General features: G+C 47.4%; 1 protein-coding gene across 1 annotated transcript; it reads right to left on the reverse strand.

Annotated features, from left to right (window-relative positions):
• Positions 1-250: 250 nt before the first annotated feature.
• RASL12 (RAS like family 12) lies at positions 251-19,557 on the reverse strand. The gene is made up of 6 exons (XM_061595121.1): positions 19,247-19,557; positions 15,938-16,062; positions 13,547-13,603; positions 8,154-8,227; positions 6,365-6,555; positions 251-5,058 (listed from the first exon to the last, which is right to left on the reverse strand). Exons 2-6 carry the CDS (start codon positions 16,053-16,055, stop codon positions 4,674-4,676), a joined length of 825 nt encoding a protein of 274 aa, XP_061451105.1. The 5' UTR covers positions 16,056-16,062; positions 19,247-19,557; the 3' UTR covers positions 251-4,673.
• Between the last annotated feature and the right edge of the window lie 7,112 nt (positions 19,558-26,669).

Genomic DNA, 26,669 nt, shown 5'->3' on the forward strand with positions numbered 1-26,669 from the left:
CCTGCCCTGAAACCTTTGTAGGTGCAAACAGTATTTAAAGGGGGTTCACATATACCCACCCTGACATTATCATGAGTACAAATCATCATGAATGCACAATAATAATAAAAAAGATGACTGGAGGGACCCACAGTTAGGTTGCTTCAAAGTGGGTCTTTTCCTACTATATCATTTAAACAGTAAATTCTAGTTTGTGCATACCTGTGCGCCTGTGTTCTGGGACCAGGAGCGGTCATTAATCCCAATGAATGAATACACAAGGCTGTGGGCTTGTGTATGTGCTGTAACAGGATCCTGAGGCTGACTCATTCAAACCCTAAACAGAGCAGGGAAAATTGCTCTTGTGCCAACAAGCAGAATGAAACAGAAGATCCCACGCTTGCCTTTCCCGAAGTTTCCTTCATTAAAATATTTTCCGTAACAGTTGGGCAAAATTGCAATGGCAGAATTTAAAGGTCACGTCTTCCCAAGAAGCATAGTCTGAGATAGAAGATAAAGCTGTTTCTGCACACAACCCACTTCCTTCCTGCTCTCCCCCAGCTCAAAAAGGGAAATAGAGAAATAAATCAACGGCCTTTATTATGAAAGTGCTACACTGGTTTTCTTAACACTTTTAATTCCTTGGTTACATTATAACAACATTGTGGTATGATGCTCTTCAGTTGCAAAATAATTTGAGGCAAATGGAACAGATCAGACTTCAAAACAAGAGAAGATGAAGGCATCCTGAGCTAAGACACTGTTTATTCCATTACTCCAGATGAGCAGACAAAACGAAAGTGGGTGTGTTGCTCACTGAGGTCGGATATAAGTGATTAACTGGTTTTATACATGTTTCATTGTCACATCTCTCCCCCGTGCCCCTTCTGGACCCTGATGCATTGGAGTTTCAGCATCTTCATCAGACTTCTCCATTAGACATTCCCTCACTATTGCACATCTTCCCGACTTTGTTAAAAAGTGATAAAACCAACACATCTATCTTCTAAGGCAGGGATGGGAACCAAGACCACGAGAGCCAAACACAGCACTCTAGGCCCCTCTGCCTGGCCCTGGCCGCACGCCAGTGGAGGCTGGTGGCTCCATGTCAGTGGGGCGGTAGAATCTGCTCCAGGTTTTATTCTGAATTTTCAAAGAAGTTAAGACTAAAACCCAGAGGGTGATGTGGAATTTTTATGACAAACTAATAAACTATATATTTTTTGGGAATATTGTTGAATATTGAACAACTCAAAATGTGAATCAAAGTTGAAAATCTCTTCTCTGTTATTTTGTTTCTTTAATGTCACTTGTAAAGTCTCTTCTTGGAATGTTCAATAGGGCAGGAAGACCCTGGAGATTAGATTTGGATGTATGAGACCTTGCTCAAACAGACGTAAGTGTCTCCATCAGGACAGGAAGGCCCAGCTGTGGAATGTATTACATCAAAGAAGTGATAGGCTGGTATTAGAGTTGCTGACTGTTATCTGGTTGGCTAGTTTTAATGTAAGCAGCATCATAACTTTGTATTGATGATGTATAACTTTTGGATGCTAATTTCCTTTTCTTGGAGGGTATAAAATTGTGAACATCAGTGCCATGTGGCAGAGCTCCATCGAACATCATGGGAAACTGACCACCTGTAAGTTTCCTTACTAAATAAAGGCCTACCTTTTTGCTACAAGACTGTGTCCTCAATTTCTTCAGGACCTCCGGTCCATTGGACCCCTAAAATTCCCCATCAAGGGGATTCCACTGCCCCACTGACTTGGCGCCAACAGCCGCCACTGTTTCTCTCCATTTCCTATCAAGACAAGGAAGAGGTATTAGCAGAGTTCAGGGACACATTGCAGCCAGCACTTAAGGAGGTTGTGAAGTAAAGCCACTAAGGGGGTGTGGCCTGGGGAGGAGGCGTGGCCTCGGGAGAGTCTCAAGGGCTGGACAGAGAGGTCTGGGGGCTGCATTTGGACAGTTCCTTGAGAGTTCAGACTAAAGCCCGGAATGGATTCCACTGCCACGTGGACATGGTGCCACCAGGTGCCACTGCCACACCCATCAGCCCTGATTTGCATCCTCCTTTTGCCTGGCTGGCATATGTCCTTGAGCTCTGGCAATGCCTCTCGCTTGCCTAGATGGAAGACAGAGAGGGGTGTGCGAGTGTGAAGAAACTAGCCTACCATACAAAGGTAACATTTTGCAGATATGGTTCTGCCCACTTTTCCCTCTGGCCCCGCCCACCACTGGCACGTGGCCCCCAGAAGATTGTCAAGGAAAGAATGTGGCCCTTGGGCTGAAAAGGGTTCCTCTCCCCTGTCCTAAACCACGGCTAGCTACTTTGCAACAAGGCTGCCCTTCTGTCAATTAACACGGCGACGGGATTGTGCTGCTCTCCCCTGCAGGTTCTGCAAGCGTAATGAGTGTCAGGGAACCTGAAGGCATCTCTCCCGGACCGGGGCCGCCGGAATGATACCCTCTCCCCCCTCACTGAAATTAGGCCTGAAAGAAGCATTCTGTTGAAGCAAATGGAATAGATTGCAGCATGTGCTTGGTGCAGGGAGTATGTGTGGTGCCCAGGACAGTTTCTCTGGTATCTGCCCACATGCCACAAAAAGCTGGCAACCCTTGCTCTAGGAGCACTGATGGAAAACCTATGCAAGCAACAGCGTGCCATTCTTCCACTGGGGGCTCTGCGTCCCTTCAGCCTGTTCTTCAGCAGCGTATTGCGAAACTGGACCTATAGAGGTGTCATTGTCACCCAAAGCAACAAACACATTTTGTTTGAACTGCACACACAGCATGCACTCATGCCCACGCAGCCCAGCACATGAGCCTTTCCTCCCAGGATCCCCATCTGCCACCTCCCTTTCCTAGCCAATCCCCCCCCCCGTCACACACATTGTTGCAAAATGCTGATCCAAATGTAGGCAAGCTTTGCAAAAAGAGGCAAAAGGTATGCAGTGCAGGTTTCTGCTGATCCTAGAATATCAGGTTTGGAGTGCAGAATTTGGAAAGGTTTTTGGAGCAGAAAAAATCCCCATCAAACTGCATGTGGCATAGTTGCTGACCACAATGTTTTTATGCCCGAGAGATAATAGTGCGCCATTTCTCTTTCTGTGTGCAGGAGTGCTTGGAAGAAATTCAGACCAGACATCCTGAAGACAAAATCAGTGCCAGATAAGGTTGCATCCACAAATGGTCAAATGAACGTGTGGAAAACATGCCAGGCTGGTGGATCACTTGCAAGCATCAGTACCAGCTCCAGAATTTCAGTGGATCCACTGACTGTGGCTGTCAGGCAAACTGAGAATTCAGCCAGCCTGCTCTGGTCTTTAGGAGGAGAACTCCAGTTCAGCAACAGACCACTTGCTTTGCAGGCTAAGCCCACAGCTGAACAGGGGGGTAACTGGGGAAGACTCTGGCCGAGACCCTGGACAGCTGCTGCCAGTCAGAGTACATCTGCCTTCCCCACCTGCTGTCCTTCAGGTGCTCAGGACTACAACTCCCATCCACCCCAGCCAGCACAGCTGATGGGAGCTGGTCCAAAACCTCTGGAGGGCACCAAACTGGCAAAGGCTGGAATAGACATTGCCAGCCTACACGGATCAACGGTTTGACTTGCTCCAAGGCAGCTTCCTATGGTTTTCTCGAATGCTCTGAACAAACGGTGACTGGCAGTGCTGCTACGTCAAGGGGCTCTTTGCCACTCTCAGGGCCCCAGCAAATGCCTAATCTCACCACCCCAACCAGGAGAGTTCTGCACAGTGACTGTCAGAAAGTGCTCTTGCCATGTGGGTAGCTTTTTGCAAAACCAGAGAGGTGGAAAAACAAAACCAAACCACAGACCCTTTTATCTGCAACTGCTAGCCTGTTGCTCATTCCCTTGCATATCATATCCAGTCCATTGCATTCTAGTGTTTTCTGAGTTACCCACCCTTTTTGCCCCCAGGCCTGATTTGATTTCCCCCCTGCACTTAAATAAAGCAGCCTATTCAAGGTGGGTTATTGTAGAAAGTGCTGTTGAAGCTTTGCAGGGATACTGTCCTAGCCACGACAGCTGTGTTCTGTTCCCGCTGTTGGATGCAGTATGTCTCTGAATACCGGTGGCTGGGGAGAGTGCTCTTGCACTCAAGTCCTGCTTGCCGGCTTCCCATAGGGACATGCGATTGGGCACTGTGAGAACAGGATGCTGGACTAGATGGGCCACTGGCCTGATCCAGCAGGCCTCGTCTTTTGTTTTTATAACCTTCAAGACTGTACCTGCTGCAGATGTCATGCATCAAGGATGGATCTTATACATGAGCTTAGGTGGCTTGAAAAGGGAGGTTATGCAGATTCATAGAAGGCTATTAATGGCTGTGTGCTGTCTCCAGACTCAGAAACAATATGTCTCTGAATAGCAGTAGTGGGGAAAGTTGCTGTTGCACTCAAGTCCCGTTCATGGGCTTCCCATGGACATCTGATTGGCCACTGTGAGAACAGGATGCTGGACGAGATGGATCTTTGGCCTGATCCAGCAGGCAGTCTTTTCTTACATTCCCAGCATGCTTTGCCGTAGTACGAGAGGCCACGCAGACTGCAGGGAAGGCCAGCACGTTAGCATTTGAAACGGCTGCTGAGTTGGGCCGAGGGTTCGTGCAATCCGGCAATGGGCCCACTTGCTGTCCCATCTTGAAGCAGCCCGTTGCAGACTCCCCTTAAAAGATCTTAAACCCCTTCAGTAAAGTCAGTGTTGGGGCTTTCCTCTTGCTCTGGGCCCTGGAGGATTTCACCGTGACCAGCTTGGCTTGCGCCATGGAAGGGATTTCCTTGTAGTTCACAGTGGAGAGAGTGTTACAGGTGCAGCTGGCCAGGCCGTGCTTGGAGGCCACGGTGGCTGGAGGGACGAGGTGAAGGGAGGGCTTCTCCTCAAGGATGAACAAGGGGCGGACAGCCATGTGCCTCTCTAACTCCCGCCTCACTTCGCGGACAGCCTCGTGGAAAATGCGCTGCACAGATTCAAAATCCTGGCAGGCTGAGACTTCATAGAAGAAGAAGCCGTATTTAGCGGCAAGAGACATCCCCTCACCTTTGGTCACCTGCCTGGAAAAGGTAGTCAGAAATGGTCATTCTCCCTCAGACCGTTTGACCTATAAATACCCCCTGCTCAAATGGAGCTCTGCTGGGTTTTGCATGCAAGGTTTGGGCAGGTTCAGTGCATGTCTGATGTACTCTGATGGGCAAATCTCTCAGTTCCTCAGTTCCCCCCAATCTTAAGTAACATGAAGCTATGATTTTTAAAAAATCCTTATGAAAATTCATCATCATTTTAGTGCAAATTTTCCCCAATATACACATTTTTGCAAAGCATAACTTCTCTAATATTTATGTTCTCCCTAGTATAATGCAGTTTTGAATGTTATTTTCACTAATATATGCATTTTAACGCACACTTTATCTTCGTATATGCATTTCTGTACACAGTACTTGGCTGCAGAACTGCATGGGAATTTTGAAGGGTCGCTGAGTTTTGGCTTGCTTATTGTTTCTGAAAGTGAAGATCAAGTATATTCACCTTTCACTGTGACTGAATCAAATTCCTCACCCATTCCTACTCTAATGCACACCAGATATGGTCAAGCGTAGCTGTGGCAATTCTGGAAACAGAATTTTTACAGCAGAAACAGTGTGGTGTAGCAGTTAAAATGTCGGACTAGGACCTGGGAGACCAGGGTTCAAATCCTGACTCAGGCATGAAGCTCACTGGTTGACCTTGGGCCAGTCACTGCCTCTGAGCCTAACCTACCTCACAGAGCTGTTGTAAAGAGAAAATTGAGGAGGGAGGAACCATCTACGCCACCTTGAATGCCTTGCAGGAAAGGTGGGATATAAATGGCATAAATAAATAAAATGGATTGGCCAAAGTTTTCGATTCTCAATTATTTAACAATGGCAACAACAGTAAGACCCTTTCTGCATTCCAAAATAACATTTGGCTGCTAAAACAAAGAAAGCTTGAGTGAACCAGGGGTGGACCTCTACGCAGAAGGATTGTGAACTCAGTTCAGTTCTGGGACTGGAAACAAACTTCTCGGCCCAGAAACAAATCCCTTGGCTCACAGTGTGCTCAGAGGCACCCTGCTTTTTAATTCCAACCATACGTCTTTTGCACCTGGCTCTGCAGGGGTGGCCATGTGTTCTACTTCACAGAGCACAGTCCTCTAAAATTTGAAGGTGACTTCTATTTGATGGGCCATCTCGTCCAAACATAAACTGTAAGAAGAGTGAGTACAGAGACAAAGAAACACAAGCCTAGATCCAACACTTGAAGTCTCCCCACCCCTGAGACGGGGCCTCAGTATCCCAGCATCATTTGAACAAAATCAGCCGGTTCTTTGGCTCTGATTACCTGTACTGTTCCATGTCCAGCTTGTTCCCCACCAGGAAGACAGGCGATTCATGCTGGGCATTTTTCAGGTGGAAGGCAACAATGTCCAAGTACTGCTGGCATCCCTCAAAGCTCTTCCGGTTGTCAATGCTGTAGACAACCATGAACGCGCTGGCCCAGTTCAGGTATCGCTCGCAGCTCACAGGCGCATCCTGCAAGGGAACCATGTGGAGGTTGTCAAGAGGCGTTGCCGCCAGTGCCCATCGCTCCTCTAATAGCAAACTTAGCCGCCCCCCATGCCGATGGAAATGGTGCCAAAGCAAGGCCACTGACCGCACACCTGTGGTTTGTCCCCAACGTCTGTCCATGGGAGTCCTAGGGGTGGCTAATCAGTGGCCCTCCAGATGGTCAGGGATGATGGCATTTGTAGTTTAACAACATCTTAAGGGCCACCAGTTAGGCAAGCCTGTATTAAGCTTTTATATTTACTCCGCCAAGGAGTTCAAGGCAGCATGAACTCAGTGGCAGTTGTGTAGTGGCCAATTCAGAAGTGCAGGGTCCCTCTGTGTTAGTCATAGTCATGCCCCCTCCCCCTTTTTTGCTGCGGGGTTGAGAATGAGATCCTTGTTAATGTTCTCCCACAATAGACATCCCTAGGAGCCCATAAGCATGAAAGGGGAGAGTGTTAGCTCCTGAGAAGAGTCTTCTCAGTGGCTGACTCACCTCCTTTCACTCTCATTAGCTCCAATCAGCAGGAAGTGCAAAACAGAAGGGATGTCTGGAGGGGCCTGATAACTCCCTCCTTCATTTTTGTCCTCACAGCTAACCTGTAAGGTAGGATAGGCTGAAAGATGATGACTAGCCCAAAGTCATGTGGGCAACCTCTGGCCCTTCAGATGTTGCTGAAGGACAACTCCCATCAGCCCCGGGAAACACGGCCAATGGCAAAGGATGATGGAAGCTGTAGTTCAGCAACATCTGGAGGGCCACAGGTTCCCCACGTCTGTTTGGGGAAGGGCCGTGGCTCAGTGGTAGAGCACCTGCTTTGCATGCAAAAGGGCAGATCCTCCCATCCCTGCTCTGTCCCAAAGATGGTGTCTGTGGCACCCTGAGGCAGCGGCTTCCAACGGAGCATGCGTCCCTTGCCCCTCGCTCTTTCACTGAGAAAGGTGAGGGTCAAGGAGAGGGTAGGAAGGTGCATGGCTGAGAAGGAGAAGACAAGGCCAAGGAAAAGAGGCCATGAGCCAGGTGGAGATACGGCACGGGCCTGATTTGGTCCATGGGCCAGTGGCTCCACACCCTTGGTGTATAATAAGGTGGTATTTTTGTAAAACACTCTTTGGTTGGAGAACTGTGTCACAAAGTTTGGATAAGTGTAGATTTCAAAGGATAGTTTGGTTCTCGTATTGTTTTGGAAAATGCAAATTTGATAGATTCAGCTTTAAATGCGAGCTGAATCAAGTTTCTCTCCAGTCCCTAGTTGGGAGTAGTGGATCCTGCAGTTTTGCTTGCCCTTCACCCTATAAAAATAAGGCTATCGGTGATGGGATCTGTTTAATCTGTGCAGCGAAGATTTTTTTGGAAAGGGATGTTTGATGAATTGTTCACCACTGAGATGCAGCTATGCAGATGTACTTATGAGTATTCCTATTGCCCACAGCAAACTTCCACCTGCGATCTCATAGGCAAAAATCCCTAAATGTCACAGTAACACATCACATTATTGGCCCTCTTTTTTTACACAAATGCAAAGTCCCAAAGGAGGCTAAAAGTGCTTCTCACTTCTGCCCAGAACTTCATTCAGTATTACCTGGTCAGCCGTATCCATCACCTTTAGCAGAACTGGCTGTTGGTCTACCACCTCTTCTGAAGCATAAGTGTCCTCTGCAAGATAAACAGGGTTGTTGTTTTTTTTAAAAATGGGCAAACATTAACCTACAAGAGGACCAGCTTCTATCTCTAAACCCAAACTGTTACTAGAGTGGCCAGATGCAAAAGAAGATAGGCCTCCTCCACCTTTCATAGTTGCATGGCCTGATGAAATTCCTGCTTCTACACAATTATTAAAGGTGCAGGAGGTCTGTCCTCTTTTTCACCTGTTATCCTTTAGATCAGAATAGAGTCAAGGAAAAAGCCACCTTCTGTCCAGAGCTCACCTTTGTTGCCTGAGGCCAAGTAATGTGTCCCCCCTCCCACATACAGAAGCTAATGGGGTGGGGTTGGCAGTTGAATCTTACAGTAGGGCCCCACTCATACAGCAGGTTATTTATTTATTTATTTATTTATTTATTAGTCGCCCATCTGGCTGGTTGTCCAGCCACTCTAGGCAGCGTACAGAATAAAAACATACAAATACATTAAAACATTAAAATCTCAACAATATAATAACCCTAACCCACCCCAAAAGCCTGTCTGAAGAGCCAGGTCTTCAAGGTTAGGTTCCAGACCGCCACCGAAAAGCGAAACCCGCTGAAAAGCGGATCAGCTGTAGCGCAGGGGTCCGGAACCTAACCCGCTGATCATACCAGAGGAGAAGAAGATCAGATCGTCCCCTCCTCCGGCGCGATCAGCTGGAGTGTGGGGAGCTCCAGCCCCCCTCCAGCTGATTGCCCCACTGGCGCCGTATTAGCAGAACGCCAAGAAGCAGGACGCCAAGAAGCGGGGCCCTACTGTAATTCAACACTGGCAACCACGCTTCAGCACAGCAGGCCAGGGGGCACAGGGCATACAAAGATGAGAAGAGCCTGCTGGATCAGGCCAATGAGCCATCTAGTCCAGCACCCTGTTCTCACAGTGGCCAACCTGTTGCTCGTGGGAAGCCCACAAGGACTGAGCTCTAATGGCACTCTCCACTCCTGCAGTTTCTAACAAATGGTATTCAAAAGCATGCCACCTCTAATCGTGGGGTCATAGCATAGCCATCCTGGCTAGTAGCCACGGATAGCCCTATGCTCCATGCATCTGTCTAATCCTCTTTTAAAGCCATCCAAGCTGGTGGCCATCACTGCCTTCTGTGGGAGCGCAATTCCAGTGAAGCAGACTGTGTCGACTGCGTAGCTCGTTCTCCAAGACATTGCAATTGCCTGCTACGGCCTCTAACGATAGGGGCGGCCCTACTTCTGCCTTGCCTGATGGTGGAAGTATCCAAAGTCAGGTGAGCAATTTGCTGCAACGAGAAGCCCTGAGATGCCTTTTGTCTCCTGTCCCCTGGAAGGCACCTGCAGTGCAAAACGTTTCTCGGGGGGGATCGTGCCCTGCTCTGGCGTGATGGAGGGAGAAACCTGACTGGACTTTTTCGGCTTCTGTGATTCAAACTTAAGCTGGCTCCGTCCTGTGAAAAAGGCAAAATGCAAAACCGGGGTCTGCCAAGTGCTTCTCAATCATCTCTGACCCTTTTGGACCGACTGGCCAAAACACTGGAATGTGGGAAGAGGTTTGCTTGTTGCTGAGAAAGCTGGTAGAAATATTGGCTGCGTGTTCCCTCTTAAATGTAGAAAGAGGGATGGATGGAGAGTAATCTCTAGCCCCTATTCATGACAACTCTGCATTCAGGAAAGAGACCTGATGGGTTCAGATTTTGGGCAACACCTCCCTCCCAACAGACAAGAGTTCTGGGCCAGCTCCTGGACTCTTCTGTCTTCACCTAAATCCTCCTCTCCCCATCCCAGGCCTCTGGACTAGGCTCAGGACAGCCACCTGCCAAGAATTTCTGCAAGATTGTATCTCAGCTTTCCTGTCACTGCCTTTGGCAGCCTGAGCTCATATTCTCTGCAGATGCACCAACAAACAGAAGAAGAAGAAGAAGAAGAAGAAGGGGAATTATACCCTTAGTCTATTTAGCTCAGTACTGTTTGCACTGACAGGCAGCAACTCTCCGGGGTTTCAGGCAAGGGACATTCCCAGGCCTAGCTGGAGATGCCAGGATTGAACCTGGGACCTTCTGCATGCAAAGCAGGTGCTCCACCACTGAGCCACCATGGCCCTTCTCTGTAGAATATTTAGAAACTTAGGAAATTGCTTTGCATCAAGTCAGGCTATCTATCTCAGTACTGTCTATGCTGACTGACTGACAGTGGCTCTCCAAGGTATCACAGGCCTACTTGGAGATGCTGGGGACTGAACCTGGGACCTTCTGCATGCAAAGGATGTGCTCTTTACCACTGAGCTATGGGCCATCCCGCTTCCTATCAGCAGCTTGGTTAGCTGAGCAGCGCGAGCGGTTGCAAAGCTAAGCCCTTTCTGCAAGGAGAAAAGAGCCCCTTGCTCCACCTTCTGCAGGGTCCTCTCTCCCCCCATCCCCACCGCCCCTCTCAGAGGACGAGCACCCCAAAGTTTGAGAATCACTGGTCTACCACCTACATACGCCATTGACACTCTTGTGTTGGAAAGCCCACCCCCTTTCCAGACTGCCCCATGAAAACCGAACAATAATGACCTTCAAAACAGAGGAAAATCTCTCTTGGTCCTATTAAAAGCATTTCCATGCCCTTTTATTGCTCTCTGCCAAATGAATGCCCAGTGATTCATCTAGCTAGCTATTTTTGCAGAGTAATATTTTCACAGAGACTTCAAAAGATATGGGCCGGCATTATTTGCCTTTTGCCTTTTGTCTTTCTTTGCAAATGCGTTGACATCTGAAGCAAAGTATACTTGGGAACGTGGACCTATTAAAGTTGTTATGCCTTCGGATGAGCCCCTAGAGTTGCACAGATTCGTAAGTCGGCTAACCTTCACCATCAATCATTCACGGCTCTTTGCTGTCCTCACTTAGGGTGGCCTATAAAAACAGTTCCATTTGCTTGGACACAATCAGTGGAAAAATATGCTGAGAATATTTAACACTGGCAGCGCAAGGTAAAAGCAAGCACCGAATTTTGGCCCAGCCTGTCCCATTTGTTTTTAGAAAGACCCCAGCCAAAGGTAACACATTTCACAAATTGCAGGTTTGTGAATTCCGATGGAGCTGTGGGCGGACCATCCAGATAGTGTGAGGCATTCTGGTTAAAAAAAAAAAAAGTGGGCTGGTGAGAGATGATACTTGAGAAAACAGGTTGTGGCTCGGAGATGGAGTTGGGCCTAGGGAGAATCCCAAGGACCAGACAGAGAGGCCTTGAGGGCCACATTTGGCCCCTCGGGCCTTGTTGGAAGTGTTGGGGTGCAACTCAGTTTGCACTGAAGGACTGATATGTCTGCACGGGAAAGAGTAGACAGAATAACCTGTGTTCATCTACTCTCCATTCCTAGGTTGATTCTCTTAGGGTTGCTGACCTCTCTCTCTCCCTCTCCTCTTCCATTCCTCCCTTGGCTAGGAGAGGTTTTGGATCTCTCTTCTCTTGAGATGCAGGAACAAGCATGCCAGTTGTTGCATCTCCACCTTAGCCAGAGCTAGGACTCTTTCCTCCATCAAACATGTATTTCATTTAATAAACGCCAGCTTTCTTGTTTCCCGAAAGCCAGAGTCTCAGTGCGACTCTATTCAGGGTCAATTGTGGTACTTCAACAGGGATTCTGTTACTGTTCCGCTTCTGCCAGCACTCAGTTCTGATACTAACAGGCCTGAGGTATTCCAGCCTGCTCTAAAATGATGCTCCATGAAGGGTAAAGCAGAGCACAACATACGAAATGTTTGGAGGAATAAAAAAAATAAAATCCAGGCAGCCTCCACTTTCCCTGCTATACAATCAGTATTTTCCATCTCTCCTTACTTTGGTATGCGCTCTAAATTTGGCAGTTTGTTTTGAAACAATGGTGGAAAAAGATTGCAAAGCAGAACTCTGGCAACTTAAAATATCCTGGAACCTTTCCAGACAAACCCTCTCCGTCTCTCCTGGAAGGCAGGCGTGACTTTCGCTAGCGTCCCCCAGAGACTTGAGGATTGGGGCCCTTCTTTTCTGCTTATTGGACTCTTTTGGGACTTCTGCACAACAAATAACCTTCCCCGCTCCTTTTTTTCTTTACTTCTGGCGAGTCCTTGCCGGTGACAGTTGTGGGTCTGACCCATTTGCTACCAGTAGTTCTGTGGGTTTTGTATGCCACTGGTCAACACACATTGAGGTGGCTTGCCGGGCACCCCAGTCTCTAGGATCTGTTGGAGGGGAACAGGGAACTTTGAGAACTGCATAAAAGCCTGAGGCCTGTCAGGGCTAAGGTCACCAGGGCCGGACCAAGACAATTTCTTGCCTAAGACAAAGATAGTGCTCCTCCCCCACTAGGGATGGAAAGATCAGCCAAGTGTGATTCTCTCCGCTGGTCATTTTTCCATTCTTAAGTTCAGGTCTCCACATTGCTGCAGTGATTTGCAAAACCTTTTTAAAAAACCCTCATGAAAATTCTTCAGCATTTTAGTGCAAATTTCTCCAAATAAACACAGTTTTGCAAGCAATTTCCCGTCATATAGTGCGTTCTTGCATGTTATGTTCACTCATATATTAATTGTTATACTCACTTTAATATATACATTTTTGAAAACACTGGTTGGCGAAGTGCATCGCTAAATCTGAAAAAGTGCAAATAGGATGCCGCTGTTTCGGTTGTCATATTGTTTCGGAAATTACAACTTTGATAGATTCAGCTTGAAATGCAAAAATGAATCGAAATTCTCGCCCATACACACACACACACACACATTCCATGTGCAAAAGCTGACCAGACAGGAACACAGGAAGCATCTTTAGACTGAGTCAGACCATTGATCTATCTTTCTCACTATTTCCTACACTGACTGGCAGCAGCTAGTTCAGTACACTGACTGGGAAGGGCCATAGCTCAGTAACAGAGCATCTATTTTGCAGGCAGATGATCTCTGGGTCAATCCCCAGAGTCTTTATGTAGGGCTGGGAATGTCTCCTGCCTGAAACCCTGGAGAGTCTCTGCCAGTCAGTGTAGACAATACCGAGGTAGATGGATAATTCGTCTGACTCAGTATAAGGCAGCTTCCTATGTATCTATGAGGTCCAATCCTTGCCGTTTGTGATTTTCAGTTGTTTTAAATAGTTTTAAGCATGTGTTTTAAACTGTTGCAACCCACCCTGGGACCTCAGGGTGAAGGGTGGGTAATACATTAAATGAATAATAACAATGATCTTGACAAAGGTTAGTTATTTTATTCACCTAAGAGGCAAATGGGAGGAGGAGGAGGAGGAGGAGGAGAAGGAGGAAGGGACTCAGGGAGAACTCTGGGATAGCAGAGCAATGACATCTTACCTAGGTTAGGATCATATTCGCTTATAAACCTCTTGGTTAGAAACTTCACTGTCAATGCTGTAAGGAGAGAGAGAGAGAGAGAGAGAGTTGCTTCATTCCTGCAATAAGTCCTCGTGGAACAGCACAATATTTTTTGCCAAAATAGGCCAGAAAGATCTCAGTTTCACACATGTGGAGCAATCTCTCCTGCTTGAGACCCTATCCTGCAAAGAATCAATGGGGCTGTTTTGCAATTCCATTCATACCTTGGACATGTTGGTCCTGTCTGTGATGAGTACAGCCCATAGAGAGAGAGAATGGAGTGGGGCTGACTATTGTACAACTCCTCATCTCTTAGCTGGCGTGTAGTAAAAAACAACCACTATCTTGGTGTACTTGAGTGGCTAATCGAGTTAAGCAAAAGACTCCACAGTCAGTGGGCTCACCACTGGTTATCTGTTGTGAGGGGCTAACCTCAATTTAAGCTTCTCATTTTCCCAGTCTTAAGTTTAGATGGCCACATGTCTGCATCAGTTTGCAATTAAAAGGGGAAAAAAACACAACTCAGATAAATTCATCAGCATTTTAGTATGCATTTCTCTGTTAATGTGCAATTTCTTCTAATATGCAATTTCTTCTAATATGTACATTTTTGCAAGCAATTTCTCCTAATATACATAATATAATTGCGTGTGTTATTTTCACTAATTATACATTTTAAAGCACATTTCCCCCTAATATACATATGTTTTGGTTGGAGAACTTTATCACAACATCTGGGGAAGTGCAAATTCCAAAAGATACCTGCATTTCAGTTCACATCTGGTTTTGGGAAGTGGAAATTAGAGAAGTTCGCATTAAAATGCCAGCTGAACCAAATTTCTCTCCCCTCCCCCGTCTGTAATCTTCCATTCTCTGCCCCGTGATGTGCTTGTTCCCAAGTAATTTGACTAGCTGGGTTCTCAACTTTGTTCCATTTATTATTATCATTTTGAAAGTTCAGCTTCTTTTGTTTCATAAATGGAAGCTAATCCCTTCAGAAATTTGTGACTCTGTTATTTATTACATTTATACCCCACCTTCCTTTTCATGATTGAAATCCAAGGCGGCTTACTTATGGTTCCCAGGCGGTCTCCCATCCAGGCACTGACCAGACCTGACCATGCTTAGCGTCAGCAGGGAGCTGGCCTTAGGTGCCTTCAGACCACAGCCTTGGGGACATAATGCTCACTCTCAGGGCCGGTGTCAACATCTGGTATCATTGGGCAGCTGCTGGGAATCCAGTGCCTCTGCAGGGCCCATTGCTTATGCTTGTTCTGGGATCTCTTTTTTCTAAAAAATACTGTTCCTGGCTCCTGATGGCCACTGATTTGGTTTCTAACATTGCCCCAAAGATAATTAAACTTCTGGGGTGGTGTGTGTGTGATAGCAAGCTGCTGTGTACCTGTCCTTGAGTACACCTCACCTGCTCACCTTGAACAACTTAGGTCCAGGGTATCTTAGGGACCCCCCCCAAACCCTTATATCCCAAGCTGGGTCACTGAGATCATCTCCAGGAGCTGCTCTAGCCATCTCCTGAGTTGGTGAGGCTCACGTAATACTGCAATGCAATTGAGCCTTCATTGTCATCAGCCCAGTTCTCTGGAATGCTCTGCTGACAGAGATTCAACAGACGCCTTTGGTTCTAACTTGTAAACTCCCGCTGAAAACTTTTCTGTTCCGCCAGGCTTATGCAGACAATTGAGAAGATGTCCTTTGCAATAGCTGACCTTTGTTTTTATGGTATTTTAAAAATGTTTTTATTGTACAGGTGTTGTTGTTTTTAACTTGTAAACTGTTTTGATGTTTTTAACGAAATAGCAGTATAGAAATATATTTATAAATAAATAAGTAAGTATTCTCCTTCCTAGCCTGCGAATAGTCAGCGCGGATGTCTACCAGAGAGCAGGTTGCCTTAGCAATAGGTGAATGGGCAGTATCTTAGCTCTGATGAGAGTGCCAGATGCTCTCAGTGCATGTTCTGAAGGCACACGAGGTGACCGCTTTGCTGAAGCTGAAGCAGATCTGGGTCTGCTCTCGATGTTGCTGGACTACAACTCCCATCATTCCTAACCATTGGCCGTGCTAGCTGGGGCTGATGGGACTTGGAGTCCACTAGCATCTGGAAGCCTGCAGGTTAACCAGCCCTGGTCCAATCAGTGCCTGGATGGGGGCCTATTTGGGAAGCACATGCATGTTGCCTTGTGTTTCCATGACGCAAGAAAGGTGCAATATAAATGTAAGAACATTAAAAAAAACCCAAGAATCTACCCTGATGAGCAACAGCTTTTCGAGTGGCAGGTCAGAGAATGTGCTTACCCGCCACAGCCCAGAAGCGTCTCTCCCAGCCAGATTCCCCCCCCCATATCTAACCTGATTTTCCAGATCCTTGACACCCTAAGATCGCCACGTTGCATTCTTGGGGAAGGGTGTGGAGACGGCGCTCATTAGCACAGGCGGCACTCCGAGGCTTGCTGAACATGGAAGACATCCTCTGACTGTGTGGACACAGAAACAAATTGGGGGGCAGTCATCGTTAGTCATTAATGGATCGCTTCCATTTCCAGCCCGTCCCACTGGGCAGCAGTGGGTAACAGTCAGAGAGACACGGATTAAACCGATAAAACACCAGCAATGTAAATCATTGGGTTTTTCTAATCAAACAGTAACCGTGCACACCGCCGTAAGCACGAGATGACTTAGTGGGTAAGAAGTTCAAGGTTCAAACCTGCTGGGACCAGGATACCTAGCAGATCGCCTTCCTCGGTACAGAGGCCAGGCTGGTTTTTAAGATGTTCAGAGAAGACCCTGCTAGTCATTCCACAGACAGTGGATTGGCACTTAGGAACAACGTGGCAGCAGTCCTTTTCAGAGGTAGATAGCCCCCACCCTCCGGAATGTCCTTCCTCAGGTAATTCATGCGGCAGAGACAGTTATGACCTTTACACACCCCTTGAAAACTTATATGTTGTTCACCAAGCCTTCCTGACCTCTGATGCTTAATTTTTGCTTCTCTGTTTTGTGCGCTGCTCAGTTTCAACAGTGAGATGTAGGTATGGTCTGTTTTTTACATAGCTTCATAGGCAAGTGTGCTGAATGTTAGTGGGTTGGCCAATGCTAGTCCTATGCAGAGCAGACCCATTGGAGTTAATGACCATGACTATCTCAGGGTTATTAATTTCAATGGGTTTATTCTGAGTAGGACTGGCACTGGATGCAACCCATAGTTTGTCCTTTTCTATGAACTGATGTTTCTTTTGATTGCCTTCTATCGTGTAAACCGCTTGGAGATTTTTATTATACTAAGCAGTATTAAATTATGTGATTAACTGTTTTTGTAGTGCAATCATTTTTTTCCTGATATTGTGAATGTACCCACCCAGCTGTTAGCACAGGCCAAAGGCACATTTAGTGAAGGCTCCGGTTTCCCCAGAGAACAGACATGAGATTTGAAAGCCTGTGGTGCAGGGATAGCCAACATGGTGCCCTGCAAACATCATTGGGCTACAGTTCCCATCATCCTGGCTGGCACTGGCAGGAGCTGGAGTCCAACAACATCTGGAGGGCACCATGCTGGCTACCTCTGCTATGGTGTGTTCAGAAATCTCGTTTGTGTTTTTGATCAGCAGGCATGGTGGATTCCTATATTGTTTCCAAAGTCAGCTTAGGGAGGGACATAGAGAGTTGCCTTATACTGAAGCAGATCATTAGTCCATCTAATTCAGTGCTGTCTACACTGACTAGCAGGGGCTCTCCAGGGTTTCAGGAGTTTTCCCCAGTCCTCCTAGGATTGAACTGGGGACTTTTCGCATGCAAAGCACATGCCATACCATTCAGCTATGGCCTCTCCCCAGGAGGAAGCTGACTTGAGTCAGATCATTGGTCCACCTAGGTCAGTATGGTCTACACACGGGGAGCCAACCTGGTGCCCTCCAGATGTTGCTGGACTATAGCTCCCATCATCCCAAACCGTTGGCCATGCTGGCTGAGGCTGATGGGAGTTGTTGCACAGTATCTAGAGGGTTCCATGTTAGCTACCCTAGTCTACACCAACTGGTGGTGGCTCTCTAGGATTTCAAATGGGAGTCTTTCCCCACTAGCGTTGCCAGGCTCAGGGCCTGAGACTGATCCTGCATCTTTAGGAGAAGAGAAAGTCAGCCAAGTGCAGGTGTTCTTGCAACACTGTGATGGGAAAAGCCACAAGGTGGAATTCTCCCTTCCCCCTGCACAACTTTTAAAGATACAGAAGACCTCTTGGTTGCCAGGCCCGGCCTCTAGTTGAGCATTCTGCCTCCAAGCATCCCACAAGCCAAGAGTGAAGGGAACAGACCTTCTCAGATGTTTGCAGCAATGTAGTGGCAAATTCAGAGGTTCAGGGTCCCTCCATGGTATTCATGCCATAACCCCACACAGCCACACACCCTTTCAATTTCCCCTCATCTCCCTTGCTCTCTATGTTGTCCCTGAGGCCACAGTCCACTACAACAGATGCCCCTAGCAGCCAATCAGCATGAAAGGGGAGGCTGCGTGTTAGCTACTGAGAAGAGTCTTCTCAGTGGCTGAGTCACCTCCTTTCGCTCTGGCTGGCTCCAATCAGCACAAAAGGACAAGGACTCTTCTCAGTGCCTTTTTGTGGGGTGAAGAGTGGGAGATATAATTACATAAATAGAACAAGCAGGCTGCTGTAGAGTCTTTGGAAGCCTGCACAACGTGTTCAGGCAGAGACAACAATGGGGCAAAAAGCCCCGCGAGGACAACTATGCCTCCCTCGTACCTTCAGCTCTATCCTCTTGTAGGGAGAAGGACCGTGACTCAGTAGCAGAGCATGGGTGTTACATGCAGACAGTCCCAGGTGCAATCTCAGTCATCTTCAGGTTAGGCCGGAAATGTGCCCTGCCTGAACTGCTGGAGAGCTGCTGCTGGTCTGTGCGGACAACACTGAGCTAGAGAGGCCAATGGTGTGATTCCTACACTCCTAGGGAATAAGGTAGATTCCTGTGTCCCAATGTCTTTGGGGACAGGCTCTAGCTCAATAGCAGAGCATCTGCCTGGCAGACAGAAACCCCAGGTTCAGTCCCCGGCGTCTTGAGGTGGGGCTGAGAACGTCTCCTGCCTGGAACCCTGGGGAGCCGTAGATGAGACCGAGCTTGGAGAATGGTTTGGCTCTGGATAACGCAGTTTCTTATATCCCAATTTGTCAGATGGCTTTTTACTCCACCCCATTTAACCCCATACATTCCTCCTTCCATTTGGCCCCCATCTTGGGGTCATAGGCACTTAGGAAGGCTGTCTTATTCCGAGCGGGACTGTTGCCTGCTCTGGCTGGCAGCAGCTCTCCAGGATTCCAGATGGAGGACATTCCCAGCCCTACCTGGAGACGCCAGGGATTGAACTTGGGGCCTTCTGCATGCAGAGCACCTGCTCTGCCCACTGAGCGATGTCCCTCCCCCAAAGGAACACAGCAGGCTGCTTTATAACCAAGTCAGACCATCGAGACATCCGGCTCAGCGTTGCCGACACTGACTGGCAGCAGTTCTCCAGGGCTTCAGGCAGAGGTGCCTGGAGACACTAGGGACTGGTCCCAGGACCTTCCGCATGCCAAGCAGACGCTCTGCCACTGAGCTACGCAGAAGGCGCAAAAATAGGGAAAGGATCCAAAATGGACCACCGGTAGCAGCTCACCTCCAAATCAGAGCTGGATCGCCATGAGACCTTTTGGCAAGATGCAGCCGCTCGATATCCACATGTCCACAGCTGTTTCCACCTTCGGGCTGCAGAGCGCTTTCCCCCCAAGGGCTCCCCCCAAAACTGAAGCAGGGAGTGAGCAATGAGGAGCTGGGAATGAAGAGGCGGCTGCTTGCTCTGCCACAGCTGCAGGTCACTCGGATTTGACTTGAATGAATGAGGCGGAGGACGAGGAACTCCCGTTCGCTCTGACTTTTGCCAGCTGAGCTCCTGCCAAACTCCTTGTAAGGGAGGCTGCTGCCTCTTCTGGCTGCCGGAGGAGAGAGTTTCCCATCAGCAAAGGGCAGGGTTAGAGGAGGAGGCCTTTCCTTCTGGAACAATAACAATAACAAAACAAACGACAACAACAACAATAATAATATAGAAGATGCCCAGAAGAGTGTGTATGTGTGTGTGAAATCTTCCTGGCTTCATTCCTAAAGAGGAGTTCCCCCCTTGTAGAGTCATCTTTATCTTTTAATTATAGTTTTGATTGATTTTTAACAAGTACAGATTTTCTTTACAAACTGTAACGAAACTTCCATTACAACAAGAAGAGGGCCACGCTTGTTTGTACATGTCTCAGTTCTCGGCCTCTGCTCCACTCAGGTTGGCTTAATCCATGGCATGCCCATTTGGAGCCACATGTGCTTGTGCTGCAGCCACATAGCCTCCCCAGAAGGGTTCTTGAGGTCGTGGGGGGTCTCGGGACGCTTGTGCTCTTATTCATGTGGCTGAGAAACGGAAGCCGTGTGGAGACAAATTTGTCATGCTTTGCCTGCCCACCAATCGCTTTCCTGTGTTCGGTCAAGCGATCTGATAAAGCGAGACTCCAAATGGGATCATACCACCCACTCTTCTTCCCAATGCCTTGCCACCTCCGTTTGCGTGGTGATTCTGATTTTAAAGCTCTGCACTGCAGGTTAGTCCACAGCAAGGAATATGGGCATCTCTCCAAGGTCTGATTAGGGAGACCCGAGCAAGGGAGTTGCACTCCAGTCGGCCTCCTGATCCTCGGGAAAATGTAGCCATCAAGTGGCACAGCCAGCGTCGGCACCTGGTATCCTCGGGCAGTGGACAGGGCCCAACCAATGGTCTGCCATTGCGTAAGGCAGCCTCCGGTGTTCTTAAGGTTCTTTTTCTCTAGACCAGACTTGGACCAGTCCTTCAAATAGAGGACTGTCCTCTGCAAAGTAGGACACAGGGGCCCCCTGGTGGTGGGTTTCAGGCTCTCTGAAAGCTGGCCCTCAAAAGCTGCTCAGAAGCTGCTGATTCAGAACCCGGCAGTTCAGCTGTTAACTGGAACATGCCTGTTTGCTCTTATTACACTGTGTTTTATTTATTTATTTAATAAATTTCTATACCGCCCCATAGCCGAAGCTCTCTGGGCGGTTCACAACAGAATAAGACATCAATATACAATTAAAACCACATATTAGACAATTCAAACACACAAAAATACTAAAATGTTAAAAAACTAGCATACTAAAATGCCAAAAATATTAAAATGTTAAACATGAGATGTTATAGTGTTAAATGATTAAAATGCCTGGGAGAAGGCCCCAAACAGCTCTAGATACTTGCCACCTAGAGTTTTGGCAAGCCATTTGGTGAAGATGTGACGGGTGGCCGTGTATCTGAGCCTTGGTGGTGTCAAGAGACGTTCCAAAAGCCGAAAGTTGTCATCTTGCCAGTAAACCTACAGCTGTTGCTGCTGGCACAGCAGCTCCAGCTGCCTCATTTGGAAGCTGTTGCCGAGCTTTGCTGCTTAGGGGAAATTGGATTAAATTAGCTTCTAAAGGCAAACCGAGCAAACGGGCACTTTCAGAAACAATATGCAAAGCAAATACAGCCAATTTGAAATTCTGTCCTCTCCGACACCTCAGTGGCATTGCCTGCCCCCGATATCTGCTGCCTAAAGCAGCTGCTTCACTCTGCCTGTTGGTAGGGCCGGCCCCGTGAATGAGTTATGAGATATACATAACAGTGGGTAGAACTGATTGGCTGCTGGGCGGGGCAGTGGAGCACAAATAAGTACCTCCTGGGTAACTGTGATGTTGGTCAATGGATGCTGATTCATGAGCACTTGCCTGCATCAAGACGCTTCCTATATAACAGGAGCGAGGAACTTTCTTCAGCCCGAGGGCCACATTCTCTTCTGAGCAACCGTTTGAGGGCCACACGCTGGGGGTAGGTGGGTCCAGATGCAAAAGTGGACAAAGCAATGAATGTCAATTTTAACTCTGTATAGCAGGCTAGTTTCTACACACACACACACAGAGGGTGTGAAGCAAAACCAATGAGTGGTGTGGCCTAAGGAGAGAGGGTGTGGCTAGGGAGGGGCGTGTGGCCGGGGGAGAGTTCTGAGGGTCAGACAGAGGGACCTGGGGTGCTGCATTTGCCCCTTAGGCCTCAGGTTCCCCACTTTTGCTCCGTGGAGAGTGGCAGCTCCAATGTCAGTGGAGCGGTGAATCCACTCTGGGTCTTAGTCCGAACTTTCAGGGTGTTGTCTTTGAAGCACCTTGGACAGCTCTTTCAAAGTTTGGATTAAAACCCGGAGCGGATTCACTGGTGGGTGAGTTGAGCATTACCAGCTTTTCTTCTGTGAAATGGATCTTTTGTGGTGCTCATAAAAGTTTCTTAGATCGCCAGATGTGATCCTGGGCTCAAAAAGGTTGGGGTCCTCTGGTCTGGTCAGTAGACGGCACTGTGTCTGGTTGGTGTCAAGGGCTCCCTGCGCCTGTTCTGTTCGTGTTGGAGGGAGAGGCAATAAAGTTCTTGTCTTGCTTCCTGACTGGTGTGGCCTCCAGAGCTTTCCTTGGCAGACCGAAAACTCTTTAATGGGCTTTCTGTTTCACAAACATAACCAGGGCATGCTTAAAAATCACTCAAGGCCAGCATCAAATGCTTTTTAAAAAAAATGTAAGCAGGCTCTTGCCAGCTATTTATTTGGACAGATAAATCATGGTAAGTAAAACAAAGGGGACAGCCCTGAGAGACGACTTCACTTAGGGAAGTCACCTCAACAGCATCTGTCGCCAGGGCAGAGATGCCAGTGCAAAGCAATGGGGCATAAATATTTAGTAAGGGTAACCGCTGAAGCCCCTTTCGTCAGGCAAATATGCACCTTTGGATTGCTGCCTCTGTTTTGTTTTCTATTCCTGGATGCAGAGCAGGACTCCTCTTCGTGTTGGATTAGGGAACATGCTTTGCATGCAAAATGTCCCAGATTTGGTCCCTGATAGCTCCAGTTAGGAGGACCACAAGTTGTTGTACTGGGAGGATTATGGGAAACTCAATACCATTGGTCCATTCAGTTCAGTATTGTCTCTGCACTGACTGGCAGCGCTCTCCAAGGTTTCAGACACTGAGTCTCTCCCAGCCCTACCTGGCAATGCCAGGGATTGAACATGGGACCTTCTGCATGCAAAGCAGATGTTCTACCACTGAGCTATGGCCCCTTCCCCAAAAGGAAAGAGCTCAGTTCTTGGAGAGACATTGTTTATCTGTGTAGGCATAGCAGGCTTGATGTCCTAATGCAGGGATGGGAAACCTGTGGCACTCCAGATGATGTCAGACTCCATCAGCCCCTCCCCAGCCAACATGGGAGCCAACGGTCAGGGAAGATGGGAGCTGTAGTCCAGCAGCAACATCTAGAAGTCACTAAGTTGGCTATCCATGGGCTAACAGTCTGTTCCACTGGCAGCTCTGCTGACAAGAGCGTTCCTTAAGGATTATTGCGATCATGGGAGAGGTCAAAGCTCACTTGCAAGTGGAAACATTGGAAGTTGAGAGTAAACCAAATCCAGATCACAGGGCATGTGTTTAACGCATCACTCAACACAGATCACTTAACTCCTTGAAGTTGGCTTGTACATGTGCTTTAGGCAGAGTCATCCATCTTTTAGAGCAGGGCTCCCCAGACTTTTGGGGCCTGTAAGCGCATTTGGAAATCTAGCAATGCTATGGGCACGGGAAAACACCCATTTCTCAGAAGAAAACATAGTGATGCTCAGACACCCCCTCCCCAAACAGGCAAAACACCCCAAAACAAATAAAACATTGGACAAAAGAAGCAGGCAGCCATGCCAACCAAATAAGCACACCAAAGGCCAATTTTAAAAACATATTGAAAAATTGGGAAGGGTTAAGGTGTGGGCACCAAGGACGGGTGTCTGAGGGCCTTATACTTAGTCAGACCATCAAGTTCAGTACTGCCTACACTGACTGGCAGTGGCTTTCCCAGATTTCAGGCAGGGGACATTCCCAGCCCTACCTGGAGATGCTGGGGACGGAACCTGGGACCTGCTTCAGGCAAGGCAGATACGTTACCATTGACTGTTTTGAACTGCTTTGAGCTGTTTATATTATATCTGTTTTCTTACATTTCTGTCCTGTCTTTCTTCCACCATGGAACTCAGGATGGATGTGCATTTTGTACAATGCCTGGGGACATTCATGCGGAAGACAATTAATAAATAACAGTAATAATATTTGCCAGGCTGCAGTTATGGGGAGGGGGACCCTCCATGAACAAGTAAAAAATATAGGGAGACGATGAAGATAATACTGGGATGTTTTGTCCAGTTCTGGACACTGTACTTTAAGAAAGAGGCAGACAAAGTGGAACAGGTTCAGAGGAGGGCAATGAGGATGATCAGGGGACTGGAAACAAAGCCTTGTGAGGAGAGACTGAAAGAACTGGGCATGTTTAGCCTTGAGAAGGGAAGACTGGGGGAGATATGAGAGCACTCTTCAAGTACATGAACGGTTGTCACACAGAGGAGGGCTGGGATCTCTTCTTGATCATCCCAGAGGGCAGGACACAGAATAATGGGCTCAAGTTACAGAAAGTCAGAATTTGACTGAACATCAGGAAAAACGCCCTGTTACAGTGGTACAACAAGGGAATCAATGACCTAGGGAAGTGGTGGGCTCTCCAGCCCTGCAGGCGTTCAAGAGGCGACTGGACAGCCACCTGTCAGGGATGCTTTAAGTTGGGATTCCTGCATTGAGCAGGGGGTTGGACTTGATGGGCTTTCCAGTTTTACGATTCTATGTAGTGACATCGTCTGGATTCTCTGTAAGGACAGAGTGAGCAAATGATGTCAGTTCCAGAGAAAATGACTAGCATGGAGTCAGATGAAGAGACGGGAGGCCTCTGTCACACTGCTCATTCACGAGTTCTGGCAAACGTTGTCCCTCTGATACAGCAGGCGAAACATGGAAGATTTATTTGAGTGCGTGTCTGGTCTAATTGCAGCCATAAAACCTCCTGGTATGAGAAAGAGGTAACTGGGCCACTTTATCTTTTTTCCAGCAATGAAAAGGGCTGGGGAGATTCACTGTCATGGAAGGCGGGAGTGGAATGAAGAAAATCCAGTGCTGGGTTACTGCAGGGCCGGTACAGCAGTCTATACAAGAGCTGAGCCAAAATTTCTCAGAAGACAGTTTTTTCCAGAAAAAATACAGAGATTAGGGATGCAAGGCTCTGTTAAATTCAATTCTCCACATTTCTGCAGCAATTTGTGATTTAAAAAAAAACTTCATGAAAATTCTTTAGCATTTTAGTCCGAATTTCTCCTAATAAATACATTTTGCACACAGTTTTAACAAATGTACACATTTTACAAGCAATCTCTTCTAATATAGTACATTGTTGTATGTTATTTTCACCAATATATTCATTTTTAAGCACACTTCCCATTAATACATGCATTTTTGTAAACGCTGTTTGGTTGAAGAACTGCATCCCATCTTTCAGATAAAGGTGAATTTCGAAGGATGGCTGTGTTTTGCTTCTCATATTGTTTCATAAAGTGCAGATTTGATAAATTTAGCTTTAAACACAAACTGAATCTAATTTCTTCCCCTTTACTAATGTGTATTTTTTCGCACCCCCCCCCCACTCCAGAAGCTCACTTTGCAGACTTTTCTACAAATAGTCTCCACTATTTCCTGGGGCAGCCACCATTTTTCTCCCACAATGCCCTGGAACAATGCTAGGCCCAAGGCATTGTGGAGAATGCAAAATGAAGTTTGGTCTGCTGACCCAGTTGCTGCTGTTGCCACCTGAGGTTGCAATGCCCCCCCCCAAAAAAAAACTTTAGGAAAAAATAAACCACAGTGAGTGGTGAAGCCCTGACCTCCCAAGAAACTGTTGGAGAATTTCTCCTCCCCGTAGAAAATTTTGGTTACATAGTCACCTCAATATCCCTACCCTTGGGATTCTCAGGAAGCTTATCAGGAGGTCCTTGATACAGAAAATCAATAATGGTGTGTATGTTTATCTAAGACTCCTTGGCAGTTGCCACTATTGAGCTTACCCTGCTAATCAGTACTGTAGTGGCAAATCCAGAAGTGCAGAGTCCCTTCATGAGAGTCACACCACGCTTCATCACAGCCATGCCCCCTTTCCCCTTTCCCCCCTTCCCTCATTCTCCCTGTCATTTTGCGAGTCCACACTCCACCATAACAGACATCCCTAGCAGCCAATCAGTATGAAAGTGAGGGCTGTGTGATAGCTGCTGAGAAGAGTCTTCTCAGTGGCTGGTTTACCTCCTTTCACTTTGATTGTCTCCAATCAGCACGAAATGCCAAGGACTCTTCTCAGTGGCTAACACACTCCCCTTTCATGATGATTGGCGCATACATAGAGACCTGGCTAGGATCCTGCTCCCTAAAAAGTAATGGGTCTACAACCCCCCACGATCCTGGATGATGACTCCCCTGCTGCCAATGCACAGACAGTGGGGAGTGTTGTTGCTTATATTTATTAGTTGCATTTTTGCATTCAGGTGTCTCAAAGTGACTTGCACAATAAAAACCGAAATAACAAAGACATTCAAATCAGACATAGAAACAGCAATACACAAAAGCTAAAATACTCATCTGACAATACATTGAAAAGGAACAAGTCCCACCCACCCCACTTGAAAGAAGAGCACAGCAAAGGCCACTGGTACATCTAATTATTCTCCCAATTAAAAACCCAAAGAGAGGGCAAATTAGAATGTCTTTGACTGGTGCCTGAAAACAGACAATGATGGCACCCGGCATGCTTCCCTAGGGAGAGCATTTTGAAAATGTGGAGCCACCACAGAAAAGGTCTGTCCTCATGTTGCCACATTTCTGGAGCCCCTCGCAAAAATCCTCATGAAAATTTATCAGCATTTGAGTGCAAATGTTTCCTAATGAACACATTTTTAGATGTGATTTTTGCCTAGTACAATGCATTCTTTCATCTTATTTGCACTAATATATGTATTTTGTGCATGTTTGTACACATTACTTGGCTGGAGAACTGCATTGCAAAATTCACAGTAGTGCGACTTCCAAAGGGCAGCTGCAGGGTTTGAATCCCCACCCAGCCATGAAGCTC

This window comes from Rhineura floridana, chromosome 14, assembly GCF_030035675.1.
Source record: "Rhineura floridana isolate rRhiFlo1 chromosome 14, rRhiFlo1.hap2, whole genome shotgun sequence".
Lineage (NCBI taxonomy): Eukaryota > Metazoa > Chordata > Lepidosauria > Squamata > Rhineuridae > Rhineura > Rhineura floridana.